General features: G+C 41.4%; 1 protein-coding gene across 1 annotated transcript; it reads right to left on the bottom strand.

The window, feature by feature from the left end:
* Nucleotides 1-5602: 5602 nt before the first annotated feature.
* Nucleotides 5603-16440, bottom strand: LOC122995283 (rho GTPase-activating protein 22-like). Its single transcript, XM_044370377.1, has 9 exons — nt 16046-16440; nt 14679-14792; nt 14044-14251; nt 13785-13917; nt 11994-12067; nt 11648-11769; nt 10444-10678; nt 7731-8741; nt 5603-6770 (listed from the first exon to the last, which is right to left on the bottom strand). Exons 1-9 carry the CDS (start codon nt 16095-16097, stop codon nt 6506-6508), a joined length of 2214 nt encoding a protein of 737 aa, XP_044226312.1. The 5' UTR covers nt 16098-16440; the 3' UTR covers nt 5603-6505.
* Between the last annotated feature and the right edge of the window lie 1963 nt (nt 16441-18403).

Here is an 18403-nt window from a genome sequence, read left to right as displayed (position 1 = left end):
TGAAGGAAAACAGTGAAATTATTACCCAAACTGACTGTAAACATTCATGACGGTTTAACGTTGATGGATTATAGGAACTGGAAACTAGAATCAAAGATGGCGCCTATTCACTTGAATGAAAATTGCTCGCCTGCTGCATGAGCCAAAAAAAACGTTTCTAGCTTGCGTGTTGCGCTGCTGACAGAGTATCCGCTGTAGTGTTTTTCACCACGTCCACCACGTGTTCCCACTCGGCCCATAGACTTTACATTGGGATGACATCACAAACTTTAAAATCGATTTTCTAGGCTCTAGGAAAGTTTTATAAATTTTATAAGACAGAGCAATAATTGAGTTTGTTTGCAGTTGGAGGTGTTCCTGTCGACAGTTTAATAATGGAGGTCTATGGGGGGAAAAATGCTGGGGGGGGGGGGGGGGGTGAGCTCAGGTGAGCTAACTTTCAGTTTTTACCACCGAACAAAGAGTTTTAGCTAATCTGGCTGAACTGTAGCCTGTATGTTGTTTCTTACCCCGTCAAACTTTGTGGATTAATGTTACCGTATTCTCAAATTACTTTCATGTCCAAAGCCGCAAAAATAAAACCCAAGTTGTAATATACTTTAAGCTAACTGTCGCTAGCAGCAGCGACATGCGTCATAGCTTTGAGTTTGGATGTCGGTTAGCTACAACATCACTCATTGCTGACAAAGGTTCTCACCTTAACACACCGTCACATGCGGACATGTGTCACATCGAGAGAAGCAGAAATTACAATCTCAAAGTCATTTCGTGGGACCTTCAGCAGCAGCTCCAACATTCAGATAACCACCATCACCACGGAAACAATCTCCAATAAGAAAAATTTCCCATCTGAAGCATTTACTGTGTTGCTTGGCTGTAAAATCAAATTCTTGACATTTCTCTTATCCTGTACACTACTAGCACCGCACACGGGCTCAGGCCGACACATTCAGCATGAATTAACCCCTGAGTCTAGATAACATGGAGGGCTACTGACATTGATTGATTTTAAGAACATTGTACTGCCTGAGGTGAAGTTGATGGTGATCCTGGTTGACAAAGAATCCCCATGTGAATGCACTTTATCCCCACCGTTCCCACCCCAGACACTAGCTTCCCGTTATCCAACCCTTCCCGTGTTTAACAGCCCCTCTCCGGATGCAAAAGATACGAGAAAACTTTCCTCCGCTTCAGTCTCGATCATCTCTTTACATTCCCGTCTGTCTCTAAAGAATATTTCATTCGTCTTCTTTAAAAGGGACATTTCAATAAGCAGGGTGAGAAGAAAGAGTCTTAACAATTCATCAAGTGATGTTTAATATGAATCAACGCGACAGAACAAAACTTAAAATTGTAAAAAAGAAAAAATTGTCTCAGGAAATGTTGTCAGTCTCCTGCTCACTGAAATGCTCCATGTATTTGTTTTATGTTAGATGTCTTATTTAGATGTTTTAATGTATAGATGAAGGTTTTTTTTATCTGCTACTGTAACAACAGATTTTGTTCCTTTTGGGGGGGGGTGGGCGGTAGAAATGCAGGCCTGGTGTGTGTGAGTGTGTATGTGTGTGTGTGTGTGTGTGTGTGTGTGTGTGTGTTTGAGTGTGTGTGAAGAAATGTTAAAATCAGAACCACATGTGACCAAGACTCACACATTGACACGTTGCAGCATGTCAGGGGGTTTTCTGAGCACTGGTTTCTATCAAAATAGAAAAATATGAAGAACGGAAAAGATGAAGAAGAGGGAGAATTTAGTCTGTTATTGTGTTTTTTTTTGTGTTTTTTTTTTTTTAAATCAGCAGTCAAATATGAAGAATTCCTGTTTTTCTTTAGTTTTGGTGCTTAACAACATCCTACAGAAACCTTGTGTCACTGATAAAAGGCGAATTAGCTTTTCACAGATACACTTTTGCATTTTGACAATAAATAGAGATGAACTTTCAGTCGTCACAATGCAAAGAAACATTCTGCACCCCTAAAGAAAAGACGTCACCTTACAGTAACCCAGGAAATAACAGGAAATACAGGGTTTCATTTAAACTGCAGCGAGTTTTCTGTATTGTGACAGTGGTGTCAGACGTTTCTACAGCGTACACATGGTTTCTGTAAGGTGTGTGAAGCTCTATGACCTGTCTGATTATCGTTATTATTATTATTATTATTGCACTTTTATTATTAAATGGAAACAGTCTTCGTCAGTAAAAAGATATAACATGTACTCAGTGGAAAGGTTTGTCTATATATGGAGTGAAAGTCATTTGCCATCTGTAACTCTGCTGTGGTGTTAATCAGGTGCTCAGTTCCTCTTCATTCCTTTTCAGCAGCTGTAAATATTAAACGATGACTGTTTCTGTTTTATAGTTTGTGTTCACAAGTGCTCTGTGTTCAAATTTGTCACGCTGTTCCCTAAATCTCCCCCCTGACTGAATCTACTCTGTATGTTGATGTGACTCTGTAGTACAGACTGACTGAATTATGTTTCTCATTTGTCTGTTCAATGTTTTTTTTGTCCAGTTGATGATTTAGAGATGTTTAGCTTGATTTATATGGTCTCTGGTTTATTTTTCTTTGCCAAAAACAGTTTGAGAATAAATGTTATATTCTCATCACAAAACAAGAATCAGTATTTCATTATTTCTAGTGTGACAAAAGTGTTTTTTTACAACATATTTTGAATGGCATTGGGAGTTTATTGCCACACAAATCTGTTGATCTGTAGTAATTAATGTCAACCTCTAGAGAGCCTCAGTTCTCCATCTAATAACGTCTTTTTCTTGCAATCATGGTAAAAGGCAGTTTAGGAATAAAAAACAAAATTAAGTTCATCTTAAAGGAGTAAATGTTTTTGGTTGTGTGTAAATAAACTCATTATTTTTCACAATTAACAATATATAATGTCTTTAAGGGATCTGATTGGCTGATATTGGCTTGTCAGTCCTCTGACATCAGCCAGAGAGGAGCATCATGTCAGTCCAATCTTCCAAATCTTAACAGAATTTGGAGGACAAACAAAATTGGAAAATCAGTCCAGCAGACCTTGAAGGACAGCTTCACAATTTTTCCAAGTCTATCCTAAAACAATTATCAGTCCTACTCCTCATACTGGCCTTTAAGAGGTCCCTTCATTAATACACTTCCAGTGGAAGGGGACAAAATCAACAACCCTGCTTCTGTGCTAAAATCTATTTAAAGGTTTGAGGCTTCAGCCATCCAAAGTTAATAATTTTAGTGCCAAATTCTTCCACTGCAGCTGAACGGAGGCACAACCACACTTCCCTGCTGACCTGGATCCCTCACAGTTCACATGTAGAGCAATCCAGTCTACGGAAGGCGCCATATCCACCCCTCTCCACCTCACACTGACTCATCTGGAAAACACAGGAACACCAATGCCAGGATCCTGTTGATCAATTTCAGCTTAGCATTTAACACAATCTTGCCACAACAGCTGGTGGAGAAGCTGAGGCTGGATGCTGGATGTGGACACTGGCAACTGGATCCTGGATTTCCTGACGCAGAGACAACAGACAGTACATCTGAATCCGCCATGGTGGTGGCACAGGATCACCTCAAGGCTGCGTACTGAGCCGCTTATTGTTCACGCTGCTGACACATGATTGTTTTGCAGAATTTAACAACAACTACGTTATAAAGTTTGCTGATTATACCGCAGTCGTAGACTTCATCAGCAATGGAGATGAGTCAGCTTACGGAGGTCAGGTGGAGCAGCTGACAGCTTGGTGCAAAACTCATAATCTTGCCCTCAACACTGACAAAACCGAAGAGATGATCATTGACTTCAGGAAGGGAAACCCCAACCACCATCCTCCACTGACTATCAGTGGTTCTGTGGTGGAGAGAATGGCGGCTTCATCTGATGGATGATATGACCTCCAGTCATAACACCACAGCTGTCATCAAGAAGGTCCGACCTCCACCTCCTCCGTAGTGGAAGAAAGACACAGACTGAACAGGGAAGTGAGAACTGCAGAAGAAATCATTGGTGCCTTGCTGCCATCTTTGCTGGGCATATACGACCAACGGTGTGTCCGCAGAGCATCCAGCATAATCAATGTTCCCTTTCACCTCTCCCACAGCCTGTTTTCCCTCATGCAGTCAGGAAGAAGGTGCAGAAGCATTCATTCAAGGACCACAAGGCTACTAAATACAGTTTTCCTGAGGCAATCAGACTTTTAAACCTTAACATGATCATTCTGGATCACAATTTTCACTGGTCAGTATAACTTCTTCATTGACTTTTTTAGCTACTATATTTATTGACTCTTGCACTGCCTTGTATTTATTTTTGTCTGGTGTTTTTAAGGGAAACATTGTTTGGGTTTTTATGTATGATAGTGCATAAAAATGACCATTAAAGGAAATCTTAATCAAAGAGGGAAGATATCCACTTTATTTGACTCACTCGAATGGCTGAAGCCTTGAATTAACTTTGCCTAAACTTTTAAATACATTATTGCTAAAAACAAGGACTGGATTTTGTCTCGCATCACTTACATTGTGAGCACATTTTTAGGGGATCTTCTAATGGTCAGTATTAACAGAAGCAGCGAGCAAAAAACAGCATTCATATCGGCACCTGACTATTTTAAGACAGACTTAAACACAAATGTTGTGAATCTGTCTTTTAATAATTACCAATAAAAGCTGTTAAAGGTTGATAGTCAACGTGCCTGGCTACTTGACACTGACACTGAAAAAAGATGCACTAATTAAATAATCTGTAGAAAGAGGAGTGTGAGTTTATTTTCAGGTAAGAGTTTTATTGGAAAGGCATCTTCATGCAAAGTGAACAGAACAAGGCTTCTGGTATCTTTATGCTTGAGACAGTCATTGTGCACGTTTAGTCTTTGTGACGACTGGCACTCAAACTGTAAAAAAAAGCACATTCTTACCTTGCTTCTGTCAGAGTGCAGTTTCAGTCTGTTGGAATTCCTGCACAGCAAGGCCGTCTAGTTCCTTAAACACAATCATCATGTATAGCATCCAGTCAATATCTTATTATTATAGAGAAAACCCGTCTGATAGCACGTCGGATAACATCCGGTTGATTGACAAATCTTTCGCAGATTGCTCCGAAACTCATCTGATTCGTGTACATTCTGTGCATCAAGTTGATTTTTATTGATAATTATTTTATTTCCCACAAGTTTCCCACAAGTCTCTCCAACAGGACATGGCGCGTCAGTAATTCCTAGTGACGCTGCTCAGTATTGAGCTCTGAAACAAAGAAACACGGATGTTGAGATTTTCCAAACCCGTCCATGTGCAGCAGCTTATGTTAGCTGTCCACTTATTGTATTATTTACTTCTTTTCAGTAGCAAATGTTACATCACTTGCTGCAGAAAACATGTAAAAAGCCTTGTAGTGTTTACAGTGTCTGCTGCCATGTTAATGAGATCTCAGGAAAATGAATCAGACACCTCACTGCAGAGAAAAAGCCTTCTGCTGACTATATGGCTTTTGATACGATTTGCCCGACCAAGACAAGTTTTTGATGCTTGAGTCTTCAAGGAATTCACACTTGTAGTATAGTATTTTATTTATTCATTTATTTTATTTGTAAGGGACCATGTATAGTGTTAAACATAAATGTTACCATTTGATGTACTGTACCAGAGTTAGCTTATAGCTAATTTTAATCTGCAATCCCCACAGTAATAGTAACTTCTGTAGTTCTAGCGTTTCTGGGATGTGTCTTGACAGTTTTCAAACAAGTTTCAAATTTATCGTAGCCAAAAAACAAGATGCACTTGTACTTGGGGCTCCTCAGAGACGAGTCTGAGATGGGAGATTAGCAATATCCAATGTGGGTCAGGAAAGGAAGGAGGAAGAAGACAATGGCTTAGAAGAAGGCAGAGATAGGCACAGGTGTTCCACATGTATGGACACAAGAGATGGAACTGAAGCTTAGTGAACTTTGGCGTGAGATCAGTGAGCTTCTAGCATCTGGTGTTTGCTCCATCCGTAGATCTGTCGAACTGAAATAATCTTGTTATCAGTACATCTTGTCTGAGATCAACTGTGTAGTTTGTGAACAGAAATGTCTGGGACAGAAATATCTTACTGAAAATATTTGATATATTGAAAGTCTTGTAGTCTGCATTTGCTTTCAGTTTCCAGTACTCCACTAGATCTTTGTTGTTCAAGTACCGTCCAAATTGGAGGTTGGTTTCTTAAAGGCTCATGTAGAGTAACACCTCACTTGGGCCTCCTTGAGAGACATAGTATGGTGACTGGTTGGATAAAGCAGAAGACACAAAAAGTGTCCAGCAGTTGCTCCAATCAACCAATCCAACAGGCCCCCGGGACATTCATTTCACGGGTGACGAAGCTAGCCAACATCGCAAACTGCTGCTCACCAAATTTTCTTGACGTGAAATTTCTTAGTTTAACTGTCTGGTTATCCACCAATCTCTTTCTTCTCTTTCATTAAGCTCTGACCAACAAACCTTTCACTATTCATGCAATTTAAATTTCTTTTCCTCTTCAGAGGCTCTGTAAGACGCGCTCTCTCCTACTCCCTCCTCCTTCTCCTTCGTCCCCCTCTCCTCTTTTTCTGATCTCTCCATACATCTGGAAGAACATCTCCATCTCTCTCTGAAGTGTGGTGTTTCGGCGATCTGCGTCAGCTTTGGCTCGCTCCATGTTGCGGATCTTGATCTCGGCGACGCTCTGGCTGCGCCTGTGTTGCTCCAGACTGACCCGCAGTACTGCAACCTGCCGCTCGAGGACGTCGTTACAACGCTCCAACCTGCAACACATGCGCACGTAAATAGAACTAGGCTTTAAACAAACACTAGCTACATGTTGCACTTGTGAAACGTGAATATTTATTGATGTTTTAAGTGTATCCATGTTTTGTTGGCTTGTATTTGGCTATTATTAATGGCATGAGAATAGATTCTGATAGATACTGGCATGTAACTGGTTTCAGACACTACCAACACCAAATTACTGTATGTGACTATATTTTTGGTTAGTTCTCACCTCTAGAAGTTAGGATGTACCTTTAGTAAACTTTTGTCAGTATAACCAGTTTAGGCACACATTTATGGTCAAACACAAGGCAAATTAATTGTTTAATTAAGTGTCTCAGTGTATTTTCTGTATGCTTTTCCCCATTTGCCCCACAAGTAAGATCATTCTTAATTACTGCCAACTGTTTTCCACAGGATATCATAGTTTGTCTCCATATTACAGTATTTTCTTTTGCCTGGACAGCTGTGCCCACATACTTTTGTTTACTTTTGGTCTGGGGGGGGTTTGTGGTTTGGCCAATGCTGCTTAGTTCATGAGGGGAAATTATACTAACACGCACAATATTTGAGACATTAGTGTGCTTCCAATTTTGCAACATCAGTTTGGCACAAGACCATTCCTGCTGACACAGGCCGAGTCTTATCGCCCAACATCAGCAGCCGACCTCACTAATAATCTTGTGGCTAATTGGGGGCAAATCCCTGCAGTCAGGTTCCAAAATATTGTTAAAAGCTTTCACAGAGGAGTGGAGGCTGTTATAGAGGCAGATATGGGTGTAACATCAGACTTTCACACTTTTAGTAGTTTATGATCTTCTTAGACAGTACACTACAGAGGCAGCTGGATACCAGGTGGAACAAAGGCCAGTGACTAAACAAGGCGGATCCCTTCATTTATAACCCTAAGTATCAAGTTCAACAAGTTCAAAGTCAAAGGACAGATTCTGTCTCACCTGTGTATTCTGGCCTGGTACTCAGCCTTCTGCTGGGCCATCTGCTGCCGCAGCTCAGCCAGGAGTGAGTGAGCGTCCTCGGGCTGTGACTGAGGTTCAGGGCCCTGGAGGTCTGGAGGACCAGAGGGGAGGAACACCTCCGAGCTACCTGTACTGAGAGGGCTGTTACTGAGCACAGAACAGGAGGCTGGAGAGTTATAGAGGTGGGCGTCATCACCATCATCACCACCAACATCATCATCATCATCATCATCATTATTATCGTCATCGTCATGACTGGCATTGTCGTCATCATCATGATCGTCATTATCACTGTTTTCATCTTCTACTACCCGACCTGAAGGTAACCTTGTCGGTCTCTTTGGTGACACGTCAGGACTAACCCCGCCCACAGCATCACTGCTCTCGTCCAATGGGAAAACCTCGCAGGAGGACCATGAAGAGGAGGAGTCTGCTGTGTGCCTGCCATCCTCTAGCTCCACCTCCTCTTCACAAGTTCTAATATGGCTGACTGCAACGTTTTCAAAATCTCCACCAGTGCCTTTCTCCATCCTCTGACACAGAGATATAGAGACTCTGTCCAGGTTGTCGTAGACAGACGGGGTGCTGTCCTCTTGAGCCTCACTGCTGCCTCCACTGGCTGCTTCTGGCACTGCACTCTCTGCAGCCTCTGCAGCACCAGAGCTCCAGAAACTAACCCCTGCCTCTTCCAGGCCTGGCCAGGCCTCTGTCCAACCTGTGAGCATCGATCTGGACTTGGAGCTGTCTGGCAGTGGGTCCTGTGGCTGGAGATTGGTTGTAGAGGTTTGAACATTTGCAGGGGATGATCCTTGACCAGCGTGGTGCTGGTGGTAATCTATGTTTTGTCTGTCAGCGTGGTGCTGAAGGGGCTGACTAGTAGAGGGTAGAGGGTAGAAACAGTTTTCAGGGTGAGAGGAGGTGTAGCGGTGTCCGAGAAGTCTCTTCTGACCTGAAGACAAGTCTGATTTGGCAGCAGCAGAGGAGATAAAGCTACAGAAAACAAGGAAAGGGAGGTTAGACTACTTAGAGGTTAGACCACTACAACAGTATGTAGTAAAAGCTTTAATGAGTTGTTGAGGATGGACAAATGTATATAGAAGGTTGGGAAGGAGGAGACTCAGTACTGAGGATGCATCTCAGGCCACGTGACCTGAGCCTCAGACAGTAACAGAAGGAAGAGATGGAGGATATATGAACTGGGATAAACAGAATGTTTATGAAAGCAGAACAACAGAGAGATTGAGAGGAAGAATGACAGGATTAATGGTTGTGAAGAAGGAGGGGAAGATGGAGGGATGAAGCGGGAAGATAAATGGACAAAGGAAAAGGAGTGAGGGTGAGTCCGTATATATCTTTTTGACATCTACTTAGTGAACAAAGAAGCAGCTGGTTGTGATAATTTCATGCCTCCAGTATAAGTGGTCTCGTCTCTAATGTTGTCCTGATAAGTATTACCAGTTAAATTTCTTATATTTTTCCATTCGATCTACCAAATATTGTCCTTCTGATTTTCCATGCTGTAATTTAATATTGTTTGTATTTCAGTTTACTCTCTTTTATCTCTTTTGAAAATAGGTTTTTCCTTTTCCGAATTGAGGATCTAACGATATACGGTGTTCTGTGTCAGTGGTTCCCAAACTTTTCTGTCTGATGTTCCCCGAGAGCCTGCTCACATCAACTCAAGTTCCCCTTCATCAACACCACCTGTCATGTTCCAAATGTATTCATTTGAACTGAGTTTAAACAGAACATTATTTAACTATTAATTATATTAAAGTGGATCTTGGTTTGGTTAGGTTAGCGTTTTTTATCCTTGGAGTGGCAGAAGCTGGACGTTTGAACCATTTAATCATTACTTTTAAGTCTCCCTCCACTCAAAAATATGTTTTTTTTTCTTGTTCCTTCAGTTGGATGTTTGAGCTTCACTGTGCAGAACGATGTATGTGCAGAGTTTGACACTGGAAGCCTGTTTTCAGGACTTTTCAGTGACGTAGGAGACATCCTGTGTCCAACATTTTCATATTCCTAGATACTGGAAGATTTAATGAGGGAGAAGGCGCAGATGCCATTTTAAGGATTTTAATGTGGTAATCATACATTTTTTGTGGAAACACACATTATTGTTCCAAATAGAATATTTTCATATGTCTTAATACATGTCTGGAGGGGATCTTTAAGTTAATTATTTCAACTGTTTATCCACATACTTTTAACTAGTTTAACCATTTATCTGTTTCTTTTTACCATTTCAACCATTCATTACTTTAAATTTTTCAAAGTAATGGATACTGGAATGAAATGAAATTGAAATTTAGCCAACTATTTTAACATATCCATTACTAATATTTTTCATGCTTGTGGTGTTCAGATGTTATAGCTATATGGACGTAATGTTCATTAAGTCAAATCAAATGTTTTATTTGATCAAATCCCCAATCTTTCCATGTATACCCTGGCACCTGCAGTAGTGATTTTGGGCTATAGGAATAAAAATGACATGATTCAACTAACACAAGTGAGAAACTCAAGGCCCCAGACTGTTACTTTTGGCAAATGACATCATCCCTTCATTCATCAGCGCTCATTTTGTTTGTGAGAACTGACAAGACTCCCAGAGCACCCATATGTAAGTCTGTGAGATGTTTGTATGAGACGTTGTGAGTGAAGTTTTGTTGAAGCGTGTTTGTTGTACCCGGGGTTGTGTCCATCTGCAGCGGGCTGTCCTGGCTCTTGGGAGCGCTCTGTGATGAGAGGCAGAGACAGCTGGCGGAGGCAGGGAGACGGGTGGAGATGAGCCTGCCTCAGAGCACTTGGTGATGCATGTGAACCTCCAGGAGGACGGGCAGAGATGGATGGAGGGATCTTGGAGAACAGAGACTCGTGCTCTCTGATCAGCTCCAACATCAACACCTGGACCAGTGCTGCACCTGGGACACATACAGACACAGATAAATTAAAGGGGACGTATCGTGCACATTTCAAGGTCTATATTTATACTCCACAGCTCAACTGGAATATCTTTGCATGATTTACAGTTAGAAAAACTACTCATTTATCTTGTAGTGATCCATTATGCAGCCCCTCAGTTCAGCCTCTGTCTGAAACAGGCTGAAAAAGGCAGTTTTAGCTCCTGTCTCTTTAAGGCCCCCCTCCAACATCACACCAGTATGATAGTATGATTTGTCCCCTTTAAGATATTTGTCAAAGAACCCTTTTGGTTCTTTCAGGTTCACACAAAACATAAACATAGTGTCACAAGCAGAAAACACCACAGCAAAGTGTAATCTCTTTTGAGTATCAAACACCTGTGAAAGCGTCTTGAAATAAGGGCTTTAAAACGTTTGCAGCTCGTCGTCATGAAGGCTGGAGAGTGTAGTCAGCTTCGATTTACAGTAGTTAAAAAAAAATCCACTTTTACACTTCCCATCATATGGTCAATATCTTCCAAACACTCAAGTTTTTCCCATAATATGGCTAAGTACACTACTTCTGTCTCAAATCTCACTTATGAGAGCTTATAAGTAAGCAACAATGTTGTTTTCAGCCTGTTAAAACATCCTGCACGTAATATTGTTTAAATGAGAATTTAAATGACATTAAATTAATTAAATTAATCAATTTTAATAAATAATATTAAATAATAATGTTTTAATAATTTTAATTTAATTTAAGTAAATAAGTAAATTTAACTTAATTTAGTAAAGACATAAATTAATGCCACTGTGTATAATGTTTTAGGTTTTGTTTTTGTTTGTCGAAACATGAATTCAATTCCTAAATGACCCCTTACCAACAGGTGACATCACAGATGCTACACTCATTTCTTCAAGATAAATTTGAGGAGGAAAATAAATCATTCATATGGTGCCACAGGCGTGTTCACTTTATCTGTTTACCTCCCATGATGCTTTGTGGATCTTCAGCTTTGGCTCGGAGGATGTTTGGCCCGAACACGGTGGCCAGGTTCTGCCCACTCATCTTGTTACTGCTGGAGTAACTCTGGACTTCATTTAGAAACCTGCGCGTACACACACACACACGCACACACACACACACACACGAATTCTGCAGTGAATTTATTATAAGTCAAACTGGTGGTGCGTTTCCATTCCTACGTTAAGTGGATAAAATACATGGTGCAGGATGCAGCTGCTAGGTTGGTGTTTTACATCCAACCTTTTAAATAACTACTTGGATGGAAACATGATTACTGACAGTCAGTCTAAATAACGATGGGCTTACTGGCAGATGAAGTTGAGCAGGTTGAAATTTGCAACCGGCAACTCATGAAGAAGATTCCTCAACTCCCCCAAACCCTGAGAGAAGAAGAGAGGAAGAATAAGAGGATGAGAGGACAGAAGGGGAAAGAAAAGTAAGGAAGAAATGAGGAAAGATATAATGTAAAAAGGAAAAAGGGACATTTTGTCTTCCTTTACTGGTGAAGACACGCTAAATGGTACATGCCCCTAGTCATGATTTAAAGGTACCTTGTTGGGTTTTTGACTGCTAGTGGCGTCATAGAGCAATGTTTTATGAGAGTTTGTCTTGTGCACGTACACAAGGATAAACATGCACAAGCAAAAACCTTCATGCTGTTCCACTGATTGATGGTTGTTGGTAGTAATGCACCAACAGTGGTCATAAACCAGAAGACAATGAACACAGCCCGGATGGCAAAATTGCTGTGGCCCATATCTGGCCCACACTCGTCACTTTCATGTGGCCCACATACCGCGTGAAATGATGGTACTTTGGTGGTCCGCTCCTGTTTGCCAGATCCAGGCCACAAACAAACCATGGCAATGCCACGTGTAAACCAAAAACTAAACAAATAAACCAGATCTGGCCCATATCTGGACCACATTTCATTCTTATTCTGACCCTGATCTGGCCCACGTTCCATATCCTCATTTGGGCCACATACCGCGTGGAATGATGGCACTTGGGCTGTCCGCCCCTGTTTGCCAGATCTGGGCCACAAGCAAACCATAGCAATGCCACATGTAAACCAAATGCGGGCCAGATGAGGATATGAAACGTGGGCCCGATCAGGGTCAGAATAAAAATGAACTGTGGTCCAGATGTGGGCCAGATGTGGTTTATTTATTTAGTTTTTGGTTTACTTGTGGCATTGCTATGGTTTGCTTGTGGCCCGGATCTGGCAAACAGGAGTGCCATCATTCCATGCGGTATGTGGGCCACATGAAAGTGTCGGGTGTGGGCTGGATATGGGCCATAACAATTTTGCTATCTGGGCTGTGTCGTATATTTGCTCATATGTGGGCCATTTCAGGCTCACATTCAGATAAGCCAATACCAATTGTGCCTCATCTTTACCTAAAGTGGCCCGATAATGTTCAGCAATATTTGGGCCATATTTACTATTTCAAATGTGGGCCACATTAGGCTCACACTATGACAGCTAGTGCTGGCTGTGCCATATATTTGCCAAAACTAGCCCAGATTGTTGTAAAATATTTGGGCCATATGCGCCATATCATATGCGGGCCACTTCCAGATTAGCCAGTGCTTACTGTATCGTATATTTGCCAGAACGGGCCCAGATATGTTTAAGATAACTAGGCCACATTTGCTGCACCATATGTGGGCCACTTTTGGTTTACACCCATATTAACTATTGTCGACTGTGCCAGATCTTTGCCAAAGGTGGCCCACATTTGTTTTGTGATATTTGGGCCATATTCACTATGTATCACATGGACGACTTTAGGGTCACATCCAGTTTACACATTGCCAAATGCACCGCACCTTTGCCAAAAATGGCCCACATTTGTTTTGTGATATTTGGGCCATATTTGTTATTTTACAGGTAAGCCACTTCAGGCTCAAGAAGGCCAGCAGTGCGGTATCATTGCCTGAAGTGGCCCACTTCCGTATGCTATCTGGGAGACGATGTAAAATTGGATGTAGTTTTAAAGTAGATAAGATTTAATAATTAATAATAAGAGAAAAGTCCATGGGGTAACTTTAACTGATGAATAGTTTAACAGCTTGGTGTATAACTGCAGTTACCAGCAATCGGTCACTAGTCAGCTTCTGACTGCAGATCAAGAAGTCCTGGTAGCGCTTGTATGGAACCAGAGGCTCCGGCAGCTGTCGAAGGTAGAGCTTCAGCAGTGACGCCACCGTGTGGACGTCTGTACTACTGCAGGCAAAACACAGAGCAAGACAACTTTATTCACAAAACCCTTTGAAGAACGTGATCAAAAACAGTACAGTTCTCTATCAGCCACACACACAGACAAACAAATACCACCTTGGTTCATTGTACCTGTCAAACGAGGGCCTCTCCCCGGCATCAAAAGCCTCCTGCAGCTCTTTGACCAGACTGGCCTGTCCCGACTGGCGAAACAAGCCCACCTCATGCAGACCACGTTCCCTGATGAAGGTCACACACTGCTCCACCACCAGAGGAACCAAACGCACCCCGTAACGCCGCTCATACAGCACCGTCTCCTCCAGACGCTGACCAAAAACCCCTGCAAGGGAGGAAGATATTCATGAGATTCCTCCCTGGATCCAAGGTCCACCTCGATCCATCAGAAACAAGATGATTGGTCAGGTAAGGTTTTTAAAAACCTTTGACACTGGTAAGATAAAAAAAACAGAGTCATGATCTGAGATTGCTTTGGACAATTTTCATTTAACATTTTTGCCACTAGAGGGCAGAAGAACTCCAAAATAAACTGACAGACACACAAACCTGACATATTATCACCATATAATATAGTTATGACTAAGTTGTTGGTGAATAGTTTCCTATCTACATACAAGCAGACACAGAGCAACATTCACATTCATTAGGATGCTTGTGTGAGTTGTGCAAATTCAGGGATAAAGACACTGCTGGGAAACACACTTTTTTGCAAAAGTGTCTAAAAACAACGTGTGTGTGTGTGTGTGTACCTGTGAAAGGGATCCAGACTCCCTTATTGAGGCTCTTCAGCCACTCGTCTCCCTGACCGGCGCTGTTAGAAAGGAAGAAATACGAGCCCGGACTGGCCAACACGTCCCTGTTCCCTGCAGACACACGCACACGGCTGCTTTTAAGTCTTTTTTTTTGGGAGCAGGTCCAAGTCAAGTCTTAAGTCTTTATAACCAAAATGCAAGTACATCATGCTGACCATTACAGTAACACAAGGCTAATGTAGTTTTAGTAGATTGGGTTTTTTTTCTCTAGACCTGAATCAAGTCTTTTTAATGTATTTGATGACTACAAAAATGATTACTATGGCAGAGGAAAAAAGAACTTGGGCAGCCTTTAATAGTGCACACAGACCATTATTTCAACACTGTGACACATTGAATTTATATTCATTTTTCATCTGCCACCACTATGGTTAAGATTTGGAATTGGTTTAGGCACAAAAAAATAATTTGAGAAAAAAAATCATGTTCAGGTTTAAAGGAAACATCATTAACTATCGACAGCAGTCTCCCTTGTCCAAGTCACATACTCTGACCCATCCATCCACCCCAACCTCCTCCATAAGAGGTTTTGTGATGCTATAATAATGTAACGCTACTCCAAACATTTTACAGAGGACAGTGTCATATTTTATTAGTAAATAGTGAATGAGTAAGATTCGAGTGTAATATAACGTAGTGTCTCAGGACATTTTCCAAAAAGAAAGAAGACAATTACAGACTAAAAAGATAATAACAATTAAAAACAAACAAGAAAAAGATGTTTTTATTGCTTATTTTCAGGAGCTGCTGTAAATAAGGAACAAAAATCAGAATAAGGAAACAAATATATAGTTATTTCCCACCTCCCCCCTGGAATATTAATCCTGTCTGAATGGAGTTTAAGAAATTTAAACCACGACTGAAGTGACTCAACAAATAACAAAAAATGAACAAGCTGCATGTCAGATATAGTATATTAATCCCAACTATCAGCTACCAACAACACACACACACACACACACACACACACACACACACTGTCCCCCATCCCATCTCTCTATCTTTGTCTTATGGTGCTTTGACTCGTTAACACACTTTCCTCTCTTCTCCCTCAATGTCCCATTATATTCCGCTGTCTCTCATCTTCAAAGTCACATCAAACACACACATGGACACATGTATGAAGCATGCGTGCACACACACACGCACGCACACACACACACTGTCACGTCAAGACCCTGAGTCAGCATTTAACAGATGTCACTCAAGGGTAACACACACAAACATACAGCTAGAGTTCAGGGGCTTAACAAGTAATATGTTGATGGTTTGTGCGTGTGCATGTGTGTGTGTGTGTGTCTCACCTTTGTGGCCTGTACTGTCATGTTTCCAGGACTTGAAGCAGCTGAGTCCCATGCTGCAGCGCTCCAGCTCCGGTCGCTACGGTATTAGTTGTAGATGCTCAGTGCAAATAACACAAAGCGAAGTAAAAATTTTCTGCAGACTTCTGAAAGTTTAGAAGGTGAGACATTTATGGTGCATAAAAAAACGCATGACTTCTGATTAAAATGTTTTTTTTTTGGTCATGCATCAGTCAGAAGAGTCCCAGTTTTCTCCTTGCAGTTCTTGGTTGTTGGGAATAGCTTAAAAAAAAAAAGATTAGAGATATAGACTCTTAAATAGAAGTTCCTGGTGGATATTGTACTTAAGATATTGTAGATGAAAAATCATCGATTGAGCGGATTCTGAAAAAGAACCATTAGTGGGTATTTAAACTTTAAAGAAAGGTTCCAGCTGGTTATAAACATCTAAAGACAAGTTCCTGATAGATACTGAAGATGTTACATTCAAAAAAATATGTTAAGGTGCCTTAAAGACAACATCATGTCGGCAGTTCTGCCTTAAAAAGAGGCTTCCATGTAGAACCTTACAGAGAGGGTCCAGGTGGATATAATGCCTGAAAGAGAGAATCTTGGTAAGTATTTTACTCTTTCAAGAAGCATCTGAAGGATATTAAGGAGTTCCAGCAGGAAAAGGGGGGGAAAGAGAAGTACCAGGAGTATATTTAACTTTAAATAGAGGTTCCTTGTTGATGTTAAACCTTGCAGAAAAGTTCCTGGTGGGTATGCAAACTCTAAGTTGGCCTACATGGACATACAGTAGAGCCTTGAGAGAGATTATGGTAAAAATACCTTGTTGGTGTCCTGTCATAAAAAGAGGTTCCACTTTTTTAGAGATTTCTTGTGGATCTGGGGCCTTCTGGAGAGATTTTAGCCTCAAAAGGAGGTGTATCTGCTGGGTATTGAGCCCTAGAGAAAGATCTTTGGACACAGGATAACATATTCAGGAGCAGTTCCTGGCGGACAGATTTTTAATGAGATGTTCCCGGGTGATGTACAGCCCTCAAAAGTGGTCCCCTGTGGAAATGCACTATAAAGAGAGATTCAGGGTTGAGTCACAGATAAAGAAAGGTCCCAGGATGTTGCAACTGTGCAACCAAACTATTATTCTTCAGACTATTCTTAGAGCATTTTTTCCCTGCGCTACTTCAGAATTTCCACTGGCCTTGCATGCACAGACAGTTTCCTTTGATCAACTTACTAAACAAAGCCAACATTTCAAAGTATGAAATATTTCCAGCCTCCTCTTCACAAGAGCCATCTCTCCAGAGTCACATAAAATACATGAATGTCCCACTGGTTTCTGAATTATTCCTGGCAGAAAGTCCAAAAAGTTTTTATAACCTGTGAGAAAATGATTGCAGCATACGTGGGTGGTGTTTCGTAGGAACTTAGAGGAAGCAAAAAACAAGTGTATGCTTCAAAATGTTCCATGTCGCTCGTGGTAGAAACTTCTTCATATCGGAGGCGCTGGTTCCTCTTTGTATTAGAACTTCTTCTTCTTCTTTTAAACATCTACCACAAATAATTTAAGATAATTTGGAGTGCATTTGTCCATTTCCAGAACTCCATGTACACCCAGTTTTAGTTTGTACCTTGTAATTTGTTGAGTTTCATGGCGAGTGTACTTGTACTCAAAGATGTCTCCAGCTTGCTAAACCACCAAGAGTGAGATGTCTGACTTTGCTTCCTATCTTTGGCAGAAGACATCACTGTCTGAGACACAGGATCAACATTATTTCACCTGTCTCTGTCTCTTTATTTCTCTTTCTTATGTCATATTTTTCTCTCAGCAGCTGACAAAAACTTAAACCATCCTGAAGGATTGTTTCACTCTTTTTCTTGTCTCTTCCACCGGCCGGCGAGTCAAACTACTCCATCGTCCATAAGGAAACAGACGGTCCCTCCTTCTTTGTCTCCCTCTCTATGTCATTTGCTTTATTAGCTCTTTAACTGGACATCCCGCTCCATTCCCAGAACACAGTCTACACATGTGAATGTCTTCATCATCATCCCTGTCCCTCTTCTTAATCTCCTCCTTTGCTCCGTCCCTTTTTCCTTTCAGTCTGTCCCTCCCGATGTCCCTCGCTTTGTCCCCGTCTAGCTCGTCCTTCTGTCTCATTCCCACTATCCTCACTCCTTCTCTCTCTCTCTCTCTCTCTCTCTCTCCATTTCCCAGCAGTGTGTGTGCCCCCTTGTTGCCCCCCTCCCCATTTACCTCATCAATAACCATGCTGTGTGTGCGTGTGTGTGTGTGTGTGTGTGAAGGCTGTGCATTAGGAAAATTGGTTCTCTGCGACGCTGCAGCGCTGTTTTACTAAA

This window comes from Thunnus albacares, chromosome 13, assembly GCF_914725855.1.
Source record: "Thunnus albacares chromosome 13, fThuAlb1.1, whole genome shotgun sequence".
NCBI lineage: Eukaryota > Metazoa > Chordata > Actinopteri > Scombriformes > Scombridae > Thunnus > Thunnus albacares.
This window is presented reverse-complemented; position numbering and strand designations above follow the sequence as displayed.